The sequence below is a fragment of the Nicotiana tomentosiformis genome, chromosome 8 (assembly GCF_000390325.3).
Source record: "Nicotiana tomentosiformis chromosome 8, ASM39032v3, whole genome shotgun sequence".
NCBI lineage: Eukaryota > Viridiplantae > Streptophyta > Magnoliopsida > Solanales > Solanaceae > Nicotiana > Nicotiana tomentosiformis.
Window position 1 is genome coordinate 95095941 of NC_090819.1, and position 19620 is coordinate 95115560.

A 19620-nucleotide genomic window follows, 5' to 3' on the forward strand; every position below is an offset into this window, starting at 1 on the left:
ATGCGCCAACTTTCAATATTAAGCATCCCGGGTCATTCGAAACCCGATCCGAACATACGCCCAAGTCCAAAATCATCATATGAACCTATTGGGACCGTCAAATCCCAGTTCCAAGGTCGTTTACTCAAAACGTTGACTCAAGTTAAACTTAACCATTTTAAGCCAATATTAAGGAACTAAGTATTCCGATTTCAACCCGAACCCTTCTAAACCTGAACTAACTATCCACGTAAGTCATAAAACAGTAAAAGCACATACGAGGAGTCTTAATTAGGGAAACGAGAATCTAGGAAGCAAAACGACTGGTCGGGTCGTTACAATACTCTACTCTAATTTACTACAACATGCATTAACTTTATTTTTGTGATGATGCATACATAAGAATAATACATCAGATCACATTGAGGGGGGTTAATCTCGATGTCTATGTGAATATAGGTTAGAAATAATTTTCATAGTTTCATCAACTTGCAATACTATAATCACAAGAGTGAGTTGCTCTAGTGGTGAGCACCCTCCACTTCCAACCAAGAGGTTGTGAGTTCGAGTCACCCCAAGAGCAAGGTAGGGAGTTCTTGGAGGGAGGGAGCCCGAGGGTCTATCGGAAACAGTCTCTCTACCCCAGGGTAAGGGTAAGGTCTGTGTACACACTACCCTCCCCAGATCCCACTAGTGAGATTATACTGGGTTGTTGTTGTTGTTGCAATACTATAATCACAGCCATTATCATCTTACTCATCTCTTCCTCTCCTATCATAGTGTTGGGATTTTAAGCTTGTGTAGCTTAAAGAGGGTGAATGAGAAATGGAGGGAAAATAAAATATTTGAGTTTTTCTTGGGAAAGGGACATTATCCCATATCGGAGGAAGAAAAGGCTTTTGATGGGTATATATATAATTCCTCTTCTTCTAGGTCTTAAAGAGTTAAGAAGCTCTTAAAGAGTTAAGAAAAAGGCAAGTCTCGCGCCGTCGTCGTCGTCGCTCGGCTTCGGATTCGGATTCCTTTCAATTAATTAATTAATTAATTAAATAATTAACAAAAAATTCAATCCGGAATAACCCATGACCCGCGACCCGGTTCGGTCAGGCCCGTTTTCTTTTCCGGATTATTTTAAATATATTTTTCCCGCAATATTTTAAACATCCCTTTTCCAACAGCCATGGCTGTTTCTGAAAGGTTGCAAACCTTTTCAGAAACAATGCCAGCAACTCTATAAATAGAGTTTGAATCCTAGAATCTTTCCTTACGAAATTTTCTGAGCTTCTTCTTCTTCTTCTTCTTCTTCTTCTTCTTCTGCACAATATTTTTCAGTGTGTTTTACGACCATTGAATGGTTCGCAGTTCATCAGAGTTTTTGGTACCAATACACTGGTGAGTTAAATCGTTCTATTCTGGGAGGATATATTCCAGCACCTCGGGTACTTGAGGGGAATAATTTCCTTAAGGACACACTGTGTATTCAGTGGGCTCGATTTATTCCTATACTATTTTTGTTTTTCAGAATCTATTTCGTTAAACAAGTATTACTAACTTTCTGTTTTGTTTTTTCAGAAAGTTAAATTGTTTATTACAGCAATACAGAATAATAACACATAGTTTAACGGATACCTTTTGATGGAATGAGACTCTACCCTCTGCTTGATATGAGACCATCTATAGCCATTATCTTTAAGTGTCTTATCAAATTTTTAAAGACCTGTTAGCACAATTGAAAGTGTTTCTAAATTTTTCTTGAATAGTTTATTATCTTTGTTGAGTCATGCCACGGTAGAGCTTTGTTGAAATTTTGGAATTAAGTTTGTAGTTGTGTTTCCCTGATCTTTTTATTTTTCTACACCAATTTTTGGACTTCAGGAAAAAATTAGTAGAAATTCCTTTTTTCTTTGGGCAACTCTTTTACGCTAAGCTCCTGCCAAGAACAACATTGGTGTTTCTCTATTACTTATGACTCAAATTACCAACCTTGTAGTTTGAGGGACTCTACCACTAGGGCAACCTTCCTTAGGAAATTGAATTTTTTTCTCCCCTTGTCTGTTCTTAAAAATCTTGCCTTTCTTCAATTGCTGTTAGACATGTTTGATTATTCTTTTTGCCCCTAAAGAAAGTTCACATCAGATACGAAACCAAGCAGTTTAGCAGATTGAAAAAGCCAAGTGCTGCTCAAATAGGTAATATTTATTAGATGCTTACTAACTCTGTATAGGAATTTATAACTGAGATTGACTATCTATTTGACTCATGATTCTTCTTGTGTTATAGATTCCTCCCTATGGAAATGTTTGGAATAGCTTTTATGTATGTATTACGTGATAAAAGACGTTATGATCTGCCATATGCTTCTAAGAATTTACACTTTATTTGTCTTTATTAAGTATTCTTAAAAGAAAATTCCTACGAGAATAGATAGAAAGGGTTAAAAAAACAAACACTAGATCTGTTATGGTTTGTCACTTTGCTAATCGGATTATTGTCCCTGTAGGTAAAGGATTTTCTATATGAAAAATATTTCTAGGAGAAATTGAAGCTATTAAATCACCAAGTTGAAGTACAAATATTACTAGTTACCATTATCATGTTCAACACACTAATTGCCAGTTAATTTGCAACTCTTGTTCTGTTGGATATGGCTCCAAACTATTTGAACTTGATTGAGAGCAATGCTGGATATCTTGATTACTGCCTAGAATAATTAGATTTGTTACAACATGAAGTGTCAAATGTGATCTTGCCATGGTGTTTGTTTTGCATCTTAATTTGTGTTAGCCAAATTAGGTGTCTCTAGAGAATTGAAAAGATGAAGTTTCTAGAGAAATTTCTAGACTAACTTGAGGAACCCGCTTCTTTTTTGGCCTGAGTAGTACAAAGTGCGGATTAGTAAACTTAGTCAAATGAGCATTCTCTGTCGTTCTCTTAATTGTGAATTAAAGGTTGAGCAATTGTGAATTTTGTTAAATGAGCATTCTCTTTATATTAGATTTCATCTTTTATCTTTTGACACACTTATTTTTATTATTTCAGGTTGTACTATAATGATGCTCGCAAATTTAGCATATGGAAGATTTTGATACAGTGAAGATTTGCAGAAATTGTTTGAGGACTATGCATCAAGTATTTTGTTATTACGACCCGTTTGGCCATGAGTTTTGCCAAAATAAATTTGGGATTTATTTAGCAAATACATGTTTGGCCTAAGGGTGGCATGTGGCCCGGGCCCGGTCATAAGTGGGCTTCGCAGGCCCGGTCTTAAGTGGGCCGGTCCTATGCGGGCCGGTCCTGAGCGGTCCCGGACTTCTTGTTAGACCCGGACCGGGACCGGGACCACGAACTAACGGTCTCGGGTTAAGTGGGCCGGTCCCGGGTCTAAGTGGGCCCAAGCTGGCCTAAGTGGGTCCAACAAATACTTTCTGTTTTTTTAATTTATTTTATAGAAGTTAGAGAAAAAAAATGGTAATAAAAATATCTAAGGCAATTCCTTGTAAATTATATTATAGAATTGTCACCTAAATTTTTTAATTCAAATTTAAAGACAAAAATATTATAAAGAGATATTCAAAGTAATGCGTTATAATATATATATATATATATATATGCTATATTATATATACATCTTAAGATATATAAGCTATATTCGATATATATATAAGTTTATATATATATATATAATATACTATATTATATATACATCTTAAGATATATATAAGCTATATTCGATATATATATATATATACGTTTATATATATATATATATATATACATATTCGATAGTATACATCTTAAGATGCGAATAGTATACATCTTAAGGTATATAAGCTCTCTCTATATATATATATAATATACTATATTATATATACATCTTAAGATATATAAGCTATATTCGATTTACTCTATATATATCTTAAGATATATAAGCTATATTCGATTTACTATATATATATATATATATATATATATATATACTATACTATACTATATATATACATCTTAAGATATATAAGGTATATTCGATTTACTATATATATACATCTTAAGATATATAAACTATATTTGATTTATATACTATATATATATATATATATATATATATAGTGTATAGTATAGCTTTTTATATATATATCTTAACATGTATATATAGCTATAAAAAGTTTGGGGTTAAAACAAAATTGGGGAGGGGAGGGGAGGGTTAAATGGCTATTTTATAAATAGCCAATGGCTATTTTGGCAGGTAAAATGGCCATATTTTAAATATCATAACGGATATAATGTGGCAGATTTTTTTAAAAAAAATTAGCAGTTGGGCCCGGATAGGCCCGTTTAGGACCGCTTGAATCGGCCCACTTCCCAGCCGGTCTCGATCTCGCGGGCATCGCCTATGGGACCGGCCCACTACCCAGCCCACACACATATATATATATATATATATATATATATATATATATATATATATATATATATATATAGTATATAAATCAAATATAGTTTATATATCTTAAGATGTATATATAGCTATAAAAAGTTTGGGGTTAAAACAAAATTGGGGAGGGGAGGGGAGGGGAGGGTTAAATGGCTATTTTATAAATAGCCAATGGCTATTTTGGCAGGTAAAATGGCCATATTTTAAATATCATAACGGATATAATGTGGCAGATTTTTTTAAAAAAAATTAGCAGTTGGGCCCGGATAGGCCCGTTTAGGACCGCTTGAATCGGCCCACTTCCCAGCCGGTCTCGGTCTCGCGGGCATCGCCTATGGGACCGGCCCACTACCCAGCCCACCTCCCTACGGTTCCGGTCCTATCCGGTTAGGACCGTTTAGGTCCACTGCCCATTTGGGCTTGCGGTCCTAGGCCGGGCCCGGTCCTAACCAGCCCATATGTCACCCTTAGTTTGGCCATAGATTTTGCCCATATTTTGGCAAAATTTCAAATTCCAAATCCCAAAATCACCTCAATTGCTAATATTGGGCCAAAACATGACCGTTACATTATTTAAAATTTTAAATATTAACCCAAACTTTTATAGTTTGTAAAAGAGTCCACATTTAAATAATCACCTCAATTTCTGCTCTTGTTCCTGCTTCTTTCTTTGTATCTACTCTCGTAAGAAACTGAGATTGATATCTACTCTGAGGAAGCTGTGACTACCCACTTGCAATTTGTCTTGCAAAAATATGGTTTAGCTGACGAAAATTTTTCACCAGCAGTGCCTTTCTTGCTTAACTCCAGCTTTCGCAAGATATTCGTTCATATGACCGAAAAAAATCAAGTCGAATGGTTTAACGACTTAAAGAAAAATTGAGCTAACTGTTATTTTTATTTTGTTATGTTGTACTCTAATACGTGAAACGCTAATGCTAATTATTTTAGTTGTACGTTGTGGTGTAGGCATGACTGTAATCTGAGTAATGACTTCCTATGTGTAATCTGAGCAATGAAGGTTCTGTTGCGGAAGCCAAATGTATATAGTGTGAATGAGTCACAACTACTATGCCAAAAATTATGACAACCACTAAATAATAAACAAGACAATAAGACAACAATAAAAGAACACCAGAATTTACGAGGTTCGGCCAATTTTGCCTACTTCCTCGGACACAATCAATATTTTATTCCACTCCAAAATTACAAGTGAAATAATACTAAAGAGAGAAGATACAAATGCCTTAAGAAGATAAAAGGCAAATGAGAGGTGTATTTAAATCCTAAACATTAGGCCTCCTTTTATAGGGTGAAATTCTCATTCAAAATTGTCATCCACCGATGTGGTACTTTTGCCAATTTCAACAAATCTCATCCACCGATGTGGGACTTTTGACAATTTCAACAAATCTCCACCTTGGCAAAATTCCATATCTTTAATTTTCTCTCAATAACAAATTTTGGTTGTGTCTTCATCTTCAATCTTTAGTGTTCAACAATATTGATCAAATCTAAACAATGTTGAATCTTGACCGCAGTCACCACTTTTGTCAGCATATCAGCAGGGTTCTCCGTAGTATGAATTTTCTTCACCGTGACTCCACCTTCTTCTATGATTTCTCGTACGAAATGATACCGAACATCAATGTGTTTCGTCCTTGCATGATAAACTTGGTTCTTCGCTAATTGAATAGCACTTTGACTATCACAAAAAATTGTAATATTTTTTTGTTCAATACCAAGCTCCTTTAGCAACCCCTGAAGCCAAATTGCCTCCTTCACAGCCTCTATAATAGCCATGTACTCTGCCTCTGTTGTAGACAAAGCAACTGTTGACTGCAAAATAGACTTCCAACTAACTGGTGCCTTTGCAAAAGTAAACACATAACCAGTAGTTGACCTTCGTTTGTCCAGATCACCCGCAAAATCTGAGTCACAATATCCAACTACAGACCGATTGCCTTCCTGCTCAAAAACTAACCCAGCATCTACAGTACTATGAATATACCGTAGAATCCATTTCACAGCTTGCCAATGCTCCTTTCCTGGATTATGCATATATCTGCTAATAACTCCAACGGCTTGTGAAATGTCAGGTCTCGTACAAACTATTGCATACATCAAGCTACCAACAGCATTTGCCTATGGTACCCTTGACATATACTCATGTTCAGTTTTATCCTTTGGCGACATAGTAGTACTTAGCTTTAAATGGGGAGCAAGTGGCGTACTAATTGGCTTAGTCTTCTTATCTATGCCAAAACGCTGTAGTACTCTCTTCAAATATTCTTTCTGAGATAAACAGAGTTTCTTTAAACGTCTATCTCTTATTATCTCCATGCCAAGAATTTTCTTTGCCTCACCCAGATCCTTCATCTCGAACTCCTCCTTCAGTTGAATCTTCAACTTATCAATTTCTTCCGAATTCTTGGAAGTTATCAACATATCATCAACATATAGTAGAAGATATACAAAAGAACCATCATTAAGTTTGCGCAAATATACACAATGATCGTATTTGCTTCTCTTGTACCCTTGCCGCAACATAAACTTGTCAAATCACTTGTACCATTGTCTAGAAGATTGTTTCAATCCGTACAAAGATTTTTCAAGTTTGCATACCATATTTTCTTTTCCAGCAACTTTGAATCCTTCTGGCTGATTCATGTAGATTTCCTCCTCCAAGTTTCCATGTAAAAAAGCAGTTTTTACATCCATCTGAACTAGTTCCAAATCCAACTGTGCTACCAAAGCCAACATAATTCTAATGGAGGAATATTTTACAACTGGAGAAAATACTTCATTGTAATCAATTCCCTCCTTCTGAGCATATCCTTTGGCCATAAATCTTGCTTTGTAACGAACATCTTCTTGGTTAGGAAATCCTTCTTTCTTTGCAAATACCCATTTGCACCCAATTTTTTTCTTTCCCTTTGGGAGATTGGCCAATTTCCATGTATGATTCTGATGAAGGGACTGCATTTCTTCATTCATGGCAATCCTCCACTTATCTTCTTCTGAACTTTGGATTGCGTCTTTATAAGTGGTAGGAACACCATCAGCTACAATTGAGGTTGCGCAAGCAACCGTCTCTATGAGACGAACAGGTTTCGTTATTGTCCTTTTTGGCCTGCTGGTTGCTATTGATTCAAGTTGTTGTCGAGGTTCCTGAGTTGGAATCTCCCTCTCTACTGGCTCTTCTTCCAGAGGGTAATCTTCATGAGTTTCCTCCTCTGCTTCTTGTGTAGGAAAAATAAATTTTTCCTCAAACTCCACCTGCTTTGATGCACCACCAGTTTGTTTGACATCTTCAACTGTCACCTTATCTGTTATGGCAAATTCATCAAAGGTAACATCTCTGCTGAATATAATATTCCTTGTCTCTGGACACCATAAGCGGTATCCTTTGACTCCAGAAGTAATCCCCATAAATATAGCCTTCTTTGCCCTCGGATCCAATTTTGACTCTTTCACATAATAGTATGCAATTGAGCCAAACACGTGCAAAGAGTCATAATCTACAGCAGGTTTTCCATACCATTTTTCAAATGGTGTCTTGCCATCAATATCAGCAGATGGTAGACGATTAATGAGGTGGCATGCATATGTAATTGCCTCAGCCCAAAATTCTTTGTCCAAGCCAGCATTGGACAACATACACCGTACCTTCTCCAGTAAAGTCTGGTTCATACGTTCTGCCACTCCATTATGTTGTGGTGTATGTCTGACAGTGAAGTGTCGGACGATGCCATCATTTTCACAGACCTTAATGAAATGATCATTTTTGTATTCACCTCCATTGTCTGTGCGGATACACTTGATCCTCCTGCCTGTTTGATTCTCCACCATCGTCTTCCATTTGAGAAAAATTCCCAACACTTCATCTTTCCTCTTCATTGTATACACCCACACTCTTCGGGAAAAATCATCAACAAAGGTTACAAAATAGTGCTTCCCACCCAATGAAGGTGTTTTGGAAGAACCCCAAACATCAGAGTGTACATAATCCAAAATGCCTTTAGTATTATTGATCGCTGTACCAAATTTAACCCTTGTCTGTTTTCCTTTGACACAATGCTCGCAAAACTCCAAGTTGAAAGTCTTTACGCCTTTTAACAATCCTTGATCAGATAGAGCTTTCAAGGATTTCCCTCCAGCATGTCCCAAGCGCATGTGCCATAGCCTGGTTGCTTCTGCCTCTTTGTCATCACTGGATGTCACTGTTGCTGTCCCAATAACTGTACTACCACGATAGCGGTACATGTTATTGTTCTTCCGATTGGCCTTCATTACCACTAGTGCACCGGAGCATATTCTCATCACTCCATTTTCTGCAATGATTTTGAACCCTTTTGATTCTAGGGCTCCCACAGAGATGAGATTCTTCTTCAAACCCGGTACATATCGAACATCTGTTAATGTTCTGATCATTCCATCATGGCTTCTTAATCTTATTGAACCAATGCCATATGAGGTAAGAGGGCTGTTATCCGCTGTGTGGATGACTCCATATTCTCCTTCTTGAAAATTCACGAACCAGTCCTTGTTGGAACACATATGATAGCTACAAGCCGAGTCCATCAACCATATGTCTGATGATGTTGATAACTCTGTTGTAACTAACGAGAAGTCTGAATCATCACAATCAGCAACATTTGAATCCATAATGGCCTTTCCATTGTTATATCTGGCCTTATTCTTCAACTTCGGACACTCTTTCTTCCAGTGCCCCTTTTCTCGACAAAAGGCACATTCATCTTTGCTGGGTCTAGATCTCGACTTGGATCTTCCCTTCTTAGTCCTCGTTTGATTTTGAGGACGACCCTTCATAATTAGTGCTTCTCCTTGTCCGCCCTTCTGTTTTTCTCCCTTTCTTTGTTCATAGCTGTACAAAGCCGAACAAACTTCTCTGAGAGAAATTTCGTCATTTCCATGGAGTAGAATAGTTTCAAGGTGCTCGTACTCATTAGGAAGTGACCCCAACAACATCAAGGCCAAGTCACCATCATCAAAAGTTGCATCCATATTTTGCAAATCTGTGACCAACTTATTGAAACTGGTGATATGTTCATTCATTGTGGTACCGGGAACATAGGTAAAGCGAAACAGTCTCTTCTTCATGTACAATTTATTTTGACTGTTTTTCTTCAAAAATTTATCCTCCAGTACTTTCCATAATTTACTTGCAGAAGTTTCCTTTGTGTATGGATATTTCTGCTCTCTAGCAAGGTAGGATCGAATGGTACCGCAAGCAACACGATTGATAATTTTTCAATCTTCTTCTCCAATAACATCTGGCTTCTTTTCTTCAATGGCAAGATCTAGCCCTTGTTGAAAAAGAACATCTAGAACCTCGCCTTGCCACATCCCAAAATATCCTGACCCGTCAAAAATTTCTACCGCAAATTTCGCATTCGACTCAATTCTTGTCATAAGCGAAGATGCCAACGATGACGTATTATTGACACTTGATGTAGATTCTTCTTGTTTATTGTCTACCATTTTGACATAAATATTATTTAGTAGCTGACGACACAAATCAAGATTATTTCCTTTCTGATGTGGAAGATCAGACTAAGCTGCAACCACAGAGCATACTCAGACAGAACCTTGACTCAGTTACCAAGATAGAACTTTTCTGATGTGGAAGATCAGACTATGCTGCAACCACAGAGCATACTTAGACAGTACCTTGGCTCTGATACCAAGATAGAACTTTTCTGATGTGGAAGATCAGACTATGCTGCAACCACAGAGCATACTTAGACAGTACCTTGGCTCTGATACCAATTGTTGCGTAAGCCAAATGTATATAGTGTGAATGAGTCACAACTACTATACCAAAAATTATGACAACCACTAAATAATAAACAAGACAATAAGACAACAATAAAAGAACACCAGAATTTACGAGGTTCGGCCAATTTTGCCTACTTTCTCGGACACAATCAATATTTTATTCCACTCCAAAATTACAAGTGAAATAATACTAAAGAGAGAAGATACAAATGTCTTAAGAAGATAAAAGGGCAAATGAGAGATGTTGCCTTAAGAAGATAAAAGGGCAAATGAGAGGTGTTGCCTTAAGAAGATAAAAGGGCAAATGAGAGGTGTATTTAAATCCTAAACATTAGGCCTCCTTTTATAGGGTGAAATTCCCATTCAAAATTGTCATCCACCGATGTGGGACTTTTGACAATTTCAACAGGTTCTGTATATACAAGATAGCAAGTTTGTTTGTTTGGTACTATTGGGTGTTTGTGATAGTTTTTAGAACTTGTAGGTATAAGTCATATTTCATGTTTTTTCAAATAAAAAGTGAAATATGTTTTGAAAAATCATGTCCAAACACATTTTCATCTTCAAACCAAACTTCACCCAAATCAGATTTTTCAAAATAAATTTGGGAATGTATTGCCAAACGCTAGCTTTGGATCTTCGATAGGATTAGTTATAATGTCATTAGTTATTTAATTCAAATAATGTAATATTTTTTATGTTGTTGATACATTAATATTATGAATTAGTACTTGATTTTGTTTATCTAGATTTAATGAAATATATTATGTTATTGTGAATTAATAGTATATTTTATTATTATTTGCCAATTTATTTAAAGTTCTAACGGCAATAAAAAGATTGTTAAATTGTACCTTTTATTTGCCACTAAAAGGTTTATTTTTCACCGACAATTTAATTGGATTTACTGAAAATAAAAATGGACGTTAAATGTATAAACTAAGTCATTTTGGAGAAGAATTTAGCAGCCATTACAATTGTTGCTAAAACAGTTGTTCTAAATGCTTGTGATTTTAGCGACAATTTAATTGGATATGTTGGCAGTAAAAATAGGAGAAAATAAAGCAATTTCAGAAATGAATTTAGCGGCTATTATTATTGCCACTAAACAATTGCTGTTAAATTTTGTGACTTTTAGTGGCTATTAAAATCTACCTTTACCAACACTTTTGTGAATGGCCGCTAAAAGCTTTAGCGACCCCATGTACAACGACCAATTTCTATCGCCACTAAACGCCGTTTTTATTGTCGCTAAAGACCCATTTTGTTGTAGTGTATAACATGTGGATCCTGCGAAATTCATGGAGCCTATGTAGTCTATGGAGGTGCACCCCTCCTCAGTCTGGGGTAGTCCCTCACCATATGTCTGGTATCACCATACTCGAAACAAGCTCTCGGTGGGCATGACTGTTGAAACTAACTTTGGCCTGGTCGGCTAGACTGACCACTGAAGGCATCCCATGCAGGAGGTGCATTGGAAAGTGATTGTGCATAATAGGCGACTTGAGACCTCGAAATAGCCGGAGCACTGCGAGTAGCTGGAAGTGCCACATAGCCTCTACCATGACGAGCTGCAACCGGAGCGCGGGCACCACTATATCCTCCAGAATCTCGAGGCTTCTTAGCCTCCCTGTCCTCCCTCTCTCAGCCCCGCATATCCTCCATCCTCCGAGCGATTTCTACAACCTGCTGAAATAGAGTATCCGTCTCCAATAACTCACCGAATCTGATAGCATACTCTGACACTGACGTAGTCCCGTGACATAGATGCTCAAACTCTATGCGCCATGCATCCTTCTGGGGAATAAACTCCCGAAAAAATATCTCTGAAAACTAAGCTCAAGTGAATAGGGCTGCATCAGCTACCTGCCCTCCTCATAAGCCTGCCACCACATATACGTTGCTCCTGACAGCTAAAATATAGTAAAGGCGGCTCTGCTCACCTCCATAATACTCAGGGAAACTTCTAAACCTCAAATTGCCAACTTTCGGTAAAACAAGCCAAATCAACCTAGGGATCTCCAAATTCAATTCCAAGTATATGCCCAAGTCTAAAATTACGATACGGACCTGTTGGAGCCATCAAAACACCGTTCCAAGGTTGTTTTCACAAAGTTAAACTTCGGTCAACATTTCTATCTTAAACTTCTAAACCAAGAACCAAATGGTCCAAATCAACCCAAAAACTTTCAAGAACAAAACTAATCAACCCCATAAGTCATAAAACCACAAATACACATGTGTGAAGCATCAGGACAGAAAACAAGGCTCAAATGCACAAAATGACCGTTTGGGTCGTTACAACAACACACAGAAAAGAGATATGAATAATATAAATATAAACCATATTTAGCATAGCATACAAAATCTAGTCTTAGATACAGCAGATGTACAATTGCGCAATTTTTGTGCAAATTATCTTCTCTACTATTAGATGATGAAGATCTTCTACTAAACTAGTACTAGTATATATTAATTTATATATATATTTATTAATAATGTCACTTCATAGTAAATAAACGATTGTCAATTTTGTGATTTCTTCGATTGTTGGTTTCATCTTCATGATTTCCGGTACGAATTTTCCTTCTATTCATCTCAGCATACATTTCCTCTATCATTGGTTTCCAGAGACGAACTCGAGCATTTATAAACCAATTAGATACCTGATCAAAACAAATGTTGGTGTAAATTAGGATTTCAATGAATTAAACAAGAGAAAATGATCAATATTCTGCTCTAAACAATTCAATATCGATATCTTGATAAAGAATATATTCAAAACTTCTTATGCAATGCAACTGTACCTGGCTCCTAGTCAATCCACTTTTTACTGCTAGCAATTGCTTCTCTGCATCCTTTGGATATCTGAAACGGGCGTGTGTTAAGCGTTTAAGCAAATTATTACAATACAAGCAGAAACGGAAATAGTTAGTATAGCACTAAGACATGTTACGTGCTATAACAGGTTAAAATACACTGATAGTGCTTTATATAATCGGTGTATATAAGTCAAATTTTTAAAACAAATGGAAAAACTTACGGGTGAAGAAAGTTTTGAAACATCCATGCTCTTAAAACTGAGACAGATCTTTCCGGCAAGCCTCTCTGTGGTCTCCATAACTGATGATCTTTCCTTTTTAGTTGCTGAAGTGCCCATTGCTTTTGAATGAACGATGTTTCAAATGATTTCTCTACTCCCCTTTCTCCTCCTCTATTAAAATGTTCTCCCATTGCGAGTATGTAATTGCTTATTCTCTCCCTCAGGTTTTTGTACAAAGAGGAAATAGTTTGAAGGGCGAAACGAGCATGTATGCTAGGATTCAACTCGGTCACAGCATGAAACGCGGATATAACCATATGAATCTCATCCAAGCATTGGTTGTATTGATCATCAACCTAAATTAACATAAATACGAAACATAATATAACGATATGATGAGTAAACACTTGCTACAAAGAAAAATAATCATCGAATAGTCTAGGGAATAATGTCAAAAACCGTGCTAACTTACCACTTGCAACAAAGCCACCAGATGTTTTTTCTTTGCTTCAGAGTTCATTTGACCAATGATTCTACGGTCTTCATCAGGCAAATCATCAGAACTCAAAGTAAAAGAAGTGTTAGCACCGTATTCTGCCCCATTTCCTCTATAGCCTACCAAGTTATGATTTTGAAGTGACAAATGAGCCATTTCAGAAAGTATTTCTTGCATCACACGAAGATATCTTGATCCGGTTAAGAATTGCGAAAGGTGGACTGGTTTGTATGAGCCAAAGTTTAAAGACAGATTTCTGCTGTTGCAAGACGTTAACTCTGAATCAAACCGTCTTTGAGGGAAAGCATGGTTGGTGACACCGGAGCAGCTTATATCCGAGCATTGGTCCCGGATAGTAGTCCCACATGCAACACCAGATTGTGTTGATGTAAGACTTAAAGAAAGCTCATTGCTAAATCTGGAGGAGGATCCAGAGGGACTGTCGGAATTCATACTAGCAGTTTCTGATGAGAACCATGTGTTTGAATTCACATTCTCATGAGATAATTGGAAAGGTTGGGATCCTGTTCGTCCTACAATTGTCCCAGCAATTTCCGGGACACCATCAAACTCATAGTTTCTATAGGATCCAAACGAATGATTTAACATGGTAGGATAGTCTAGAACATCAGTTTTATGACCTTCTACAGGATGTGATAAGGAAGCCAATGCCGCTAAATTTTCATGATTCTCGGGCATAGCGTTCCTAGTAGCCAAAAGATTTGCAAGAGACACAGCAGAAATCGGTATTCCCTCCATATACTGATCCTCTGTGTAAGCGTTATTGATTGGATATGAAGTACTCAGCGAAAACTCCTTTATTCTGTTTCTCATTGGTAGCACACTGTGGATTGCTCCGGTGTCAACAGCTCGAGGAAAATTTGGTAGACTTAGAAAATCTTGAGAACTGTTTATGGCTTCTCCTTGCAGCATAAAAGGAATAGGAATTTCATGTCCATCCATGATGTGGTTTTGTCCGTCCATAACGTGGTTTTGATTGTTCAGACCAACTCTATCGGGGAAACTAATGGGAATACTGGCTGTATGAAGAAAATTTTCGTCTATAATAGTATGAGGTTCCGCCATTTCTAGTGGCAAATCCAGTTGCACATTACTTCAGCTTTTACTATGGAACAACAATCTGAAGTGAACGTGCTAAGAATAGCTGCTGACGCTTTAAAGGTTCTTCCACGACAATTTAATTTTGATAGATCATCAACAGTTCACAGCTCTATACTTTTTGCTGAAAACAAGTGCAGATTACATCAACAGATTCTGTGGAAACTCGGCAACATTATATCACCTAGAGAGTTAATGAAGTAACATAAATATACCTAAAACAACAAATTTTATCATAATAAATTATAGGAAAACAAGAAATGACAATATGCCTTAGCACCGATGGATGGTAGAGGAAATAACTCTACGTCATTCAATAAATTGTTTCACCTAGCTTTTACTTCCACCAAGCACATCAAAGTTCAAATTAACCTTTTTACTTTCCTTGTCCCCCCTTTTTTGTGGGGAAATCAAAGGAGGGAACGCGGTCATTTAAATCCAACTCGTACCGTTGGCTACAAAAATGCTTGAACTCAGAGACACTAGAGATTGGGCACACATGGATGGACAAGACATTGTTCTCTTTTTCCTTCTTTTACTTAAGCATCCAGGGTGGTAAGTTAGGAGCAGAAGGCATTTGATCTATACCTATGTCATAAGAATAATTAGGCAGCAAAAGCATTGACCAGTTCATGTGCCTGAATAACCTATTTACAAAAAAGCTCACATATAACAAAAAAAGATCATTTTTACTCTATTACATTGTGCAGTTTCCGTCAAAGGGTGTTCGGTTGAACCCCGTTCACTCTACCTGGTTCCGCCCATGCAGCAAGCAACGAGATTCATATAAATACAGCATCCCAAATTTCACGATTATGATTTAAGTCATGAGACGAATAATCAGAGGCGGATCTAGGATTTTGGCAGGATGGGTGCACTATTAAAAAAAAGGGGATCCAGAATATAAATTTTACGGGTTCAACATTTAGTTCTTACGATTACGTAGCCATTGAACTTTTGGAATTATAAGTTCAATTTTTTTTAAATAGTAATTTTCTTACATCTATATCTATTTTCCATGTTGAATATTGAGATCAGTTGAACCCATTGACTATATGCTACATCATACGCTGCTACTAGTTTTAATATACACATTTTATTTAATCATATAAGATTTTACAGCGACAAAAGAAGAATAAAAATTTCAATGTGTGAAAACTTTGAAAGAATAAACCAAACAAAAAAAGAAATAAAAAGAAAAAGTATTTAATTAATACGCAAAAGATAAAATCAGACATTGACATACGATTTGAACCCACAAGCTCACCCAGAGAGGTACACTCAATAACCATCACATCGTATAATACTTTGAACATGGGTGCACACACATATATTTAAATATTTTTGAAAAAATATAACATTACTATACATGATTTAGGGCAGGGAGCATGGGTTCACATGCCCCATGGAACCCCCTAGATACGTCTCTGCGAATAATACATTATTTTTTTTACCATCCGTTATCCGAAACCTACTAACCCCACTAATCAAGATTCGCGCCGAATAAGGGCATTAAGGGGATAAAGCATCCCTGCCGAAAGATTCTCTATTTCTAGAGACTTCAACCTGCAACCTCTGGTTAAAGTTAAAGAGATCTAAATCATATCCTACCACAACATCAGCCGTAAAAGAATTAGAATTAGACTCCACTTAAGTAGTATAATAGACACTTGTGGTCCGGCCCTTACCTAAACGCACAGGTAGCAGCTTAGTGCACCGAGATGACTTTTTTTTTCTTCTTTTATTATGATTGGGGTTCGTTGAGCGCTGCTGAAGGAAAAAACAACCACTATAAATAATTTTCTCCTTTACCTCACATATATGGTGAAAATGTTCTTAAAAAAAGTAGCAAAGAATAAACTGAAAATAAAGAAAAGCAGATAGCATGGAACTCTATGATAGAAAAGTCATGAACATGATATGAAAAGGAAAAAAAATGTTTCACCACCTCATAATTGAGCTTAACACATCAAAAATATAAATAATATATGGTTCAAGAAAAATATAGGAATGCAACGTTACCAGTAGAAGAGAAAGAAGATAAGTAACCAACTTTGAGAACTTGTGCCAAACTTCCACAACTGCAGCTTCCTCTATGCAAATGTTTTGTTGGAATTTCCTATTAAAATTAATAGTGGCATTTCAAGATTGTCTGTCTGATACAAATTAAAAAGATGGATCCTTTATATGTTTCAACTATTTAAGTTCTCTCAGAAAATACCAAATGTGGAGAAAAACTCAAAACAAATCATTGGTTTTTCCTCTTTCTCCCCAAACAATGTTAATCAAAGGCCAGCAAACAGTCCTAAAAGAGGACCTCTTTTTTCCTTTAACAATAAAGAACAAGGTAAAAATGAAACAAAAAAAAGAGTATACTAGGACTAGTAGTGTACTATATCAACCCCACAACCACCCTCAAAAACTACAAAGAAAAAAAAAAGAGAGTAAAAAGACAATGCAAAAAGTAAGATGTTTTGCTTGCATGAGGAAGAAAAGCAAGATTTTTACTCAGAACTCAACACCCAAGAAAAGCTCAGAAAATTCAGAATCCCTCAGACCCCATGAAGAATCATGATCTTAACACACACACACAAAAAAAAAAACTGTTTTTTATATCATGAAAAGAGTCTCTTTTTTGGGTTATTATCCACAGGTTTGGACCCAATGGATATTCATTAACAATCAAAGAGAGAGAGAGACAGACACAGTTTGTGTGTGTATGTGTATGAGAGTGAGAGAAGTATTAAAAGCCAAAAAATGGGCTTCTTTGTTTTGCAGAAGGGAGGGAGATGAATTATGAGTATGGATTTATGGACCCATTATGAAAAGATAGGGAGAGAAGAGCCACACATGAGTAAAACAAAGGAAAATATCATTCATATTTTCATGCACACTTTTAGGGGTCGTTTGGCTGGGCGTATAACAATAATGCTAAATAAGGTGTATAAGTAATGCGGGGTTGGTAATGTATGAGTTAGTAATGCAAACATTAGTTATACAGAGATTATTTTTTATGTTTGGTGTGGTGTATTAAAAATTAAAATACATTGCATAATTTTTAAGAAATTTAATTGTTTACAAAAATGCCCTTCATATTCTTTAACTTAAGGGACTTTTTAGGATAATTTTATCTTTATCCATGCTAATGCATGCATTAATAACCTTTGTATTGCTAATGCCATAGTTTTTTATGCATTAGCTATACATAGGATAATACCAAATAGAGTGTATAACTAATACTTGTATTAGTTATACATAAATTGAAAAGGTATACCGAACAAAATATTACTAATACACAAAGATAATGCGTGCATTATTTTCTCTAGAAACTCTAACAAACGACATATATCCAAACATAGAATAGAATATCAATAAACAAGGACTGACTAGTGAGTGTGTGAAAAGGCAAGCAGTGGCCGATCTACAGTTTAAGAGATGGTTCGACTCAACCCCAAATTTTTATTTAGACCACAAGAATATGTGTAAAATTCTAAGAATTAGAACGCTAAATATTAGTCCCAACATAAAATTTTGCATGATAATACTATGTTAAGTTAGAGGGATTGAAAAAAATATTCCATACATAACTTACCCGATGTCTGGTTCACTGAATGAATAAAGTTTGCATAATTTTATGTATTGTTTTATCGACGGTATTAAATAATAGTTGTATTAAATTATGGAGAATTTATATACTTTATTTTATACTTGACAGTATGTGAAATAACATATATATTAATAATAATTAAATTAAAATATTTAAAGACAAATTACCTTTTGGAGTTTGATTCACATACTAGTTACACGGATATTATCACGCAAACATTATTTATGCGGAGATTAATAATGATGGAATTGTTATGCTGTGATAATAATTAGGTGACTGTTATACATGAAATACTTTTAAAAAAAAACTCTTATCCTTAATAGTTTAATCTTCGCATTGCAAATATAATAATTCTCATATAACTTAATGCAAATATTGTTGCCTGAACTTTCATCTTGTCGGTGAGAGTGCGATTTTCGCCTCCTAATCCCATCTTCATTTCCCCTTCCTTCACCCTATAATAATTTTTTTCTTAAAGAAATATTATAATTATTTGCATAATTAGCACTAGAAAGAATTAAAGGACCCTTGAGAATAAATATCTGCTCTGGAAGGAAAATGTTACTTACTACAACACTCCTACTAGTTGAGGTAGTAGCAGTGCAGTTCCACTCATTTCTGTTGCAGCCTTTTGAAAATCAGAGGCCCCATTCCTTTCACAGGCCCCTCAAAACTTACCCCCCACCCCCTTTTCTTTTCCTCTCTTTATCTGCCATATACTGCAATAATAATCAGAACCAACATATCTGGATTCCCTTCTGTTCAAACTCCTGTACAAGGCATGCAGTGTATTTTCTTGGCAAGGAAATATTTTCAAACACACGTAAAAAGGCCACTGCTTTTTAGCCATAACTTGAGGGCAGTAAAATTTTAAAAATAAAGTTGATAAGAAAAGAGAGTAAAGAAAGCAAGAGAAAGACATACTTTTGTTACCTGAATGAAACAAGTAAATGGTTAAGGCAAATAATAATGAATGGAAAGATACAAAAACAAGAAACAGTAAGGGGTGTACTACTGTTGAACAAGCTGTGTACTTTAGTAAAGGAACAGTACTTTTACTTTTGGGGCAAAAATGAAATGATGATGATGCAAGCAAAATTGGAGTTTTTAGCAGAGGAGATCTGATAGGGAGATCTTTGGTG

The 19620-nt window shown here is 36.0% G+C and overlaps 1 protein-coding gene across 1 annotated transcript; it reads right to left on the reverse strand.

Annotated features, from left to right (window-relative positions):
- Positions 1–12522: 12522 nt before the first annotated feature.
- LOC104087375 (homeobox protein ATH1) lies at positions 12523–17733 on the reverse strand. Its single transcript, XM_033653717.2, has 5 exons — positions 16894–17733; positions 13729–15055; positions 13257–13612; positions 13021–13081; positions 12523–12879 (listed from the first exon to the last, which is right to left on the reverse strand). Exons 2-5 carry the CDS (start codon positions 14836–14838, stop codon positions 12715–12717), a joined length of 1692 nt encoding a protein of 563 aa, XP_033509608.1. The 5' UTR covers positions 14839–15055; positions 16894–17733; the 3' UTR covers positions 12523–12714.
- Between the last annotated feature and the right edge of the window lie 1887 nt (positions 17734–19620).

Excerpts from the sequence above, each read along its gene's own strand:
- LOC104087375 (XM_033653717.2), bottom strand. The coding sequence starts at position 14,838 with ATGGCGGAACCTCATACTATTATAGACGAAAATTTTCTTCATACAGCC. Across the intron at positions 13,613-13,728 it reads TGGTGGCTTTGTTGCAAGTG|GTTGATGATCAATACAACCA; the intron begins GTAAGTTAGCAC and ends ATGTTAATTTAG. Across the intron at positions 12,880-13,020 it reads GTGGATTGACTAGGAGCCAG|GTATCTAATTGGTTTATAAA; the intron begins GTACAGTTGCAT and ends TGTTTTGATCAG.